General features: G+C 31.2%; 1 protein-coding gene across 1 annotated transcript; it reads left to right on the forward strand.

Annotated features, from left to right (window-relative positions):
- Positions 1-2138: 2138 nt before the first annotated feature.
- On the forward strand, positions 2139-3762 carry HELRODRAFT_190425 (hypothetical protein). The gene is made up of 6 exons (XM_009013824.1): positions 2139-2160; positions 2181-2474; positions 2603-2689; positions 2813-2871; positions 2993-3215; positions 3568-3762. Exons 2-6 carry the CDS (start codon positions 2412-2414, stop codon positions 3610-3612), a joined length of 477 nt encoding a protein of 158 aa, XP_009012072.1. The 5' UTR covers positions 2139-2160; positions 2181-2411; the 3' UTR covers positions 3613-3762.
- Positions 3763-7530: the final 3768 nt, after the last annotated feature.

Raw genomic sequence — 7530 nt, forward strand, 5'->3', positions numbered from 1 at the left:
TGGAGCTTATGGAAATATTTAAAAATTTGGACATTGATGGAAAAAACAAGAGAGTTATCAAAAACCTCTATTTGGAACAAAGAGCAGCGATGAAAGTTGGTAACAAGGTGTTAGACAAAGCTGTGTATTCTCTCCAGACTTGTACAATCTCTATAGTGAGATCATCATGAGAAAGATAGAAGATCTACCTGGAATATCCTTTGGAGGCGTGAATATAAACAATGTAATACATGCTGATGATACAGTTCTTATAGCAGATTCAATGGTTTTTGAAAGTGAAAGGAAAGGCTTGCAAATTAACATCAACAAAATAGAGTGTTTGGCGTTGAAATTGTTTAAAATCGTATACTCGAACAAAATTTTAACGAAAAAAAATATAAGTTAGCAGATGTCATCTATATACATATAAAATGTTTAAAAATAACATAAACACATACCCACGCAGTAATTATTGTTACAAAATAGCATAATACTAAGCTAACATGCTCTTAATGGTGCGCGTGCACACTCATTATTTTTACATTTTACATTTTTCCTTACTCATGTGCACTGTTAACATACACGTTTTATGCGAATTTAAATGCATTGCACATGTGCACAAAATGAAAAAGAGATAAACACACGCTTTCGCACACGAAAAGATCTCACGTGTAAGAAAAAGAGGAAAAATTCTTTGCTCTACTAACGCTTCAAAAATTTAAAATATATATATATATGCATATATATATATATATATATACATATATATATATATTAACACACAATATATATTAATATATATATATATATATATTAACACACAAACACACACACACACACATATATATATATATATAACATAAAGAATAAATTCTTTAATAATAGCTTGAACATGTTACATGCAGACTTTTATACTTCTGAGCAATATGAAGATAGCACAAGCATGAACATTTCAAAATGTTGAGATCTGCGTTCTAGCTGCTTGCTTCTTCTATTCAATTTTATTTTAGTGTTATTAGTAATCGTTTAAAAACATTGTTAGGATAAATTACTAGAATAAGATGGACTTTTTTTTTAACTGAAGATTAAATTGTTCATTTTGTTGTTTTATCGTCGGTTAATTTTTTTCAAGAAATCAAATAATTTGAAACGAACTTATTCACAAATATTTATTGGAAGACATATGAATAACTTTGATAGAAAAAAAGTTATTCTCAGCGCGTTACAAAGTATTTCAAACAATTTTCATTATTTTGAAAGATTTTTTTTAAATTTTGATCTTTTTCTGAGATTTTTTGAGGATGTCGTAAACACGTGAACAACAAATGATCATACCTCATTAATGACTTTGATTAATGACATTTTGAAAGATTTTTTAAAATTTTGATCTTTTTATGAGATTTTTTGAGGATGTCGTAAACACGTGAACAAATGATCATACCTCATTAATGACTGCGTCATTATATCGTTGCTATAAAACTAATTTCATGTTTTAAAAAATTGTTTAATATTTTAAAAATAAACTTATCAGATTGAAAAATGTTGCATGTTTGTTATATCCATTATTTTCAATTATTCTTTGCTGTACCATTTTATTATTTATTTGAAAATGCTATAGCTACTCTTTTGCACGTGTGAAGTTTAAAAAATGTTTGTTAAATTAGAAAATAGGCAAAACATCTTTGCTTGTTGATTTGATGGATTAGTAGTTAGTTAACGTAGAAAGTGAAAATCAGAAATATTTTCTATAAAATACAGTTTAAATTTTTTTATTTTTATTCCCAGTTCATTAAAGTTTTGTTATTTTAATTTTCATATCGAATGAGAAACATGAACTAAATTTAATTTTTTTGTACTAATCCAAATAAGCAAACCACACTGCTGTTGTTTTTCGTGGTATCAATACTATTGTTCGTTTCCATTTAGCTTATAAAGGGCAAATGTGAAATGTAATATAAAAACAAACTCCTCGTCCTTCACAAATGATTTTTTTAGCTACGACACTTTTTCTGTTTTGTTGGGATGATGAATTTGCTGCACCAGAATTGAAATATAGTACCTGATTTGCAACGTTACAATTTTTTGTAATGTCCAAGTTGCTCCTCTGGTAATGCTGCTTATAATTAAGATAATGCCTGTCGCCAGAGTAATTAATTCCATTATTAAAATTTCATACTTGATTTTTTTATTTTTTTAAATTATTTTTTTGAGCTGCAAACATTTTTAACACATTGAATCGATATTTTTATGTAAAAATTATTTTATTCATATTTTTAATTTTTTTTTCAAAAACTGCTTTTTTTAATCGCATTTGCCAACGTTTCGTTGAAATGTCTACAGTGCTTCAGTTTTTCTAGTTTTCTTAAAGCACGATATAATGTGTTGTAATTTTGAATAGTAACTTTTAAATTGAAACTCCAGTTGACAATAGGATGGCGAACTATAAAGCAAAAAAAGCAGGCATGAATTTAGCAGAACAAAAAAAATTAGACGAAGTAAGCTTATTCTGTCAGATAATTTTGAAGTTTAAATCTAAGTTGCTATTTTATTTTGCCAATATTAATTTTCAAACAAAAAATGTGTTTAATATACTTAATGTTATGTGTATAACTTCTGGCTGTAGAAATATGATCAAGAGGAAAAAAATGGAACTCCGGAGCGGGTGATGGTGTGGCTTAATGAAGTACTAGGCAGTGACCATCCCAAATGTGTCTGTTTATTTTCTCATTTTTATTTTATTTTTCATGTAGTAAATATTATTAAAAATATTTATCATATTGAAAACCCAAACTGACCCAAATAAAGCTTCATAAAACAAACAAACAACAAACAGATAAATTCCACATGGAGAAAGTTACAATACTGGATGAGGGACGGAGTTTTGTTGTGCAAGTAATTTTTCTTTAATAGAAATATGTGTTATATCAGTTTAGGAAAATATTTTGTTTCATGTTTAATAACTAAAATTCAATAATAAATTTGAAATAAAGAACATGCCGCTATTAAATTCGAGGTTTGTAAACAAATTGCGGGAGGCGGCTGGCCAGGCTCCTGTGAAATTTCAGGGAAACGCTCACATCCCACTGGTAGCGATGGATAACATTGAAGCTTTCAACAAGGCTGCCGTTGAGTACGGCCTAGATTCATCTTTCACTTTTTCCAGTCAAGATCTCTACGACGGACAAAAAGCTGCCTTCTGCAAAGTCATCATCTGTCTACATCAACTTGGATTAATTGTTAGTTTTGAATAATTTTAAAAGTTTTTTTTTATAAAAACGAGCTTTGTTGGCGTGTGACTTTTTACCTGACAAGAAGTCTTTGTCCAGACCAAACAACTTTTGCTATTATTTGGTTTAAATAGATTAATTATGATTTAAACCCATCTTTGAAGAATCGGTCCCAACAAACTGCTGACGCCATCAGCCTGGGTCCGAACAACCAACTTACACTTTGTTAAAACATAAAAGTGTTATAAGAATTATATCTATTGTAAAGTTTAAATAAATATACGGCAATTATGAATATATTTTTTGTGTATATATTCCACAAATATTAATACAATTTAACGTTGAAAGTTATTCATTTCAGGCCAACAGCAAGTCATTTGCACCGGCGTATAAGGAAGCCTCCTAATTTTGACAACAAATATTCGTTAACCCTTTTTATATTTTTATAAAAATTTCGTCGTTTAAATTCAATGCATGTTATGATTACTTCTGTTACGGTTAAAAACATTATGTAACTAAATTGAAGTAAAGATTTTCAACACGTATAAAAATCTAAGAGAAACTGTTTTGCTTGGCAATTCAAAATTAATAAAAATTTCGTTTAAATAAAATAATTAACCCGCAATTAGTGAACAAAATCTGATTAGGCACCCTATAGATTCAGTTAGCTATTTTGTTGAATGTAAATTCAACGTGTATTCAATGCACATAAGCCGTCCTTTGAGGTGAAGAGATGTAGGCTTTTCATTTCAATTCCCTCCAGCTCCTATTTAAATTGTACGTTGTTTGCCATGGCTTACACTAACATATTACCATTACCGAAAAAGAATTCCCATTCCATCCTGTTCCTTTACTAATCATAGGCTTTAATTTTTGACCAAAATTATATTTATTCAACATAAAATATTAATATGAAACCAAAATGGTAAAAAAACAATTAATGTTATTTACTCTAAATATTACTAATTTCAAGCGTGAAATAGAGCAAAAAATTGAGTGGTTCCAGTTTCCCAACATCAATTGTTGTTGTTGCCGAAATAAAATTTATTTTCCTGAAAATGAGAATTCCCATGGGAAGCATTGAAATTTCCATTTTACCATTTCCACGCCGCACGCCCAACCCACCTCTGTAACTACGATATATACCGACCTGACGAATGAAAACTATTTTTTAAAGTTTTGCAATGAACTTGATAACAAAATTGAAAATAACATCGCTTCACTTTTATGACAATATCGGTCAACAAACTTAGTTGAGATCAACATCATTCTTTAGCTGTTTGTCAATGTGGAATAGCGATTAAAAACTAGGGAGGGTGAAATTTTTAAACGTACGTTCAAACTCAATATGAGTAAAGGAAGGTTGTTGACGGATATTCCAACTACGGCATCAGGAAAATTTCAATTAAAATTTTCTGTGCACTGGTCACAAAACTTTGTGGCAAAGTCAGAAGAAACAAAATTGGAATAAGAAATCCGTGAGTGGGTGGGTTATCTTAATCTACCCGGAACATAATTCCGAATTTTTCAAAGGAAAATAGTAAAATCACTCATTTGTAGCATTTGGTGCGCATCTACTTTTGCAACAGTATTTGGAATATTTATTAACATTTAATTGTGAATCGTAACATAAATTTTTATAAAATAATTACATAATTGTAAAATAATTTTGTGAAATGTTTTATAATGAAAATTTCATTAATTCATACGAACTGAACAAGCAACAACATAATATATTTGTACATCCATTTGCTGCACGACACTCATTTAATTTCATATATTAACTTTGTTCGCTAGTTTCTCCAATGTCGATGCTTGATGGAGCAAAGTGAATAACGTATAGAGCGTAGTTGGAAACACAATTGTCGGGTTTAAATAGATTTAAACCATGTAACCCCAATCCTGAATAAACTTCATTGGTTGACAATCGAAAAAAGATAATTTCTTAAAATTGGTGCGATTGTCTTCAAAGCACTTAATAGTCAATCACCGAAATATTTAGTTGACAAGTTAAGCCAAAAAGTGTCTGCAATACAGGTTCTCATCTTTGTTAGTGGTGCCGGTCACGAAGTTATATACTGGTCTCAAAATATTGCTGTAGTTGGTGGAACAACCTGCCTGCACCATTGAGAAGACCTGGACTGTTTCTCACATCGTTCAAAAAGAGTTGAAAGCAATTTTGTTTTTATTGAAGTTACATTAAACTGTTTTTGTTTCGTCACGTAAAGTTTGTTTGAATTTGAGAGCGCTCTTGAGAGTATTTAATGGGTGCTAAATATAAATGATCCTTAATAATGCATACGTGCTTATTTACGTGTGTTTAAATGACGCGTGAAGAAGACCTTAAATGACGTTGAAATTCGATAAAATTATTTTTAAGATTGTTTTTCATTAAATTGATTAATTTGCCACATTGGAAAAAATCTATTTTACTCTTAAAAATTGAAAATTTTACGCTTATAAATAAACTTTTGAATGTATCTTCGATATCCTTTAGTTAGCGAGTGCGAGTGTCGTAAATGTTTCGCGTAATTGTAGTTGTGCGTTCACCAGGTGGTCCATGGTCATATTATGCAAGGTTTGCGGTCACATAAGTTTATGCATGGTGTGTGTCCTTGTGATCTACAACTTTTCTGTAAAATAATACTAAGAAAAATTCTATAAACTCCAAGTCAATTAATGTGACTTGCTAAATATGAAAGTGGATGAAAACAGGGTAGTTGAAGGCAGTTCAGCTTTGTTTCGAGTTTTCATTTTATTTATTCATGCTTCACTTTGTAGCTAGAAACATTACTGCCTCCAGAAATACACGATCTTCTATTGTAACGTATTAGAATCAACTAGGACTAATATTATTCAATACAAAAATCAGCGTAGCAACAAATATTCAACCTGATGATAAAAAATAGTTGAAAGTGAAAAGAGAGCGGGAAACAATTAAGTTATGTAGGCGCAGTGGAGGAGAGACATGAAGTTTGCGAGTGGAGATGATTAATGACGGGCTTTTAATAGGAGTTCAGACGGAGATGACGGAAAATTGAAAAATAATTCGGGTCGTTGGCTGCCTGCCTGTGTTCACCACATGCTCAACATGTTCACCCTGATTATCGTGTTCATCTTGTTCAACGTGTTTAGCATGTTCAGCATGATGAACATGTTCATCGAGTTCACCATGTTCATCGTATTCATTATGTTGAGCGTGTTTATCATGTTCATTATATTCATCATTGTGTTCATCATGTTCAATATGGCAATCATGTTCTTTACTACTGCTACTAAACTACTACTACTACTACAACAACTACTTTTTTTACTACTACTACTACTAATACAACTACAACATCTACCTACTATTACCATTGTTACCTACTATTACCAATGGATATGCGTCTCCAGGTCTGATCTCATTCTCTCTGTCTCTTTGTTTTTCATGTTCATCATGTTCAACTCGTTCATCGTCTCAGTCATGTTCGTCATGTTCATCGGCTCGATGTCGACTCAAATTTTAAGAACTTACCCCAAATCTTGCGACAAAAATAAGAATATATTATATGTAATAAAAATGACATAATTTTATTTCATACAGGATTGACTTGTAATTATAAATTGCTTTTGCCGATTCGAACGTTAAACGACTTCCAATTACTGTGGCCAGTTTAAAAGTTTATGTAGAAAGATAATAATAAAATATAACACCAAAATCTGTAACTGAGTTTTAAAGTTAGTCCCTTGTTACCAAACAAGTGAAGCGCTTTGTTTACATTTAACTTGAACATTTTTGCTGCTAACCACAGGCATCCACACGGAGTCAACTGCAGAAGAACAGTTGATTGTAGATGGCTCGTCCTGTGGTTTCGCTGATCTTAAACTGCATGTTCGGATGCAGATGACGACGGTGTTCGCAAGGTAGGCAGGAGATGCTGCTGGAACCATGACGTCAGGAAGGAAGTTGCACGTGATCATCTTCCTGTTGTGTTCGTCCGTTCGTTCGTGTTTCAAAAAATCAGTCTATGGAAAACCGTTAAAATTTAAGAAGCCGACAAAACGTTATAATTTAAAAAGTTGACAAAATTTTTAAAATGCAATACGATGTTAATAATAATAATAATAATTAATTAATAATAATAATAAGAATAAGAAGAATGTCATACGTGAATGAATTGTGTGTCAAGAGATCCCTTCAATTTAATTCTATTTTGCCTGCATTGATAAAATGGCAAAATTCCAACAGTTTCATATTCAAATGATTTTCCGGAACAACATCATAATGAATGCCACCCAGCAGGTTACTTGGTTAGGCGGACAACCCCACCAACCACCCACC

This window comes from Helobdella robusta (assembly GCF_000326865.2).
Source record: "Helobdella robusta unplaced genomic scaffold HELROscaffold_12, whole genome shotgun sequence".
Taxonomy (NCBI): Eukaryota; Metazoa; Annelida; class Clitellata; order Rhynchobdellida; family Glossiphoniidae; genus Helobdella; species Helobdella robusta.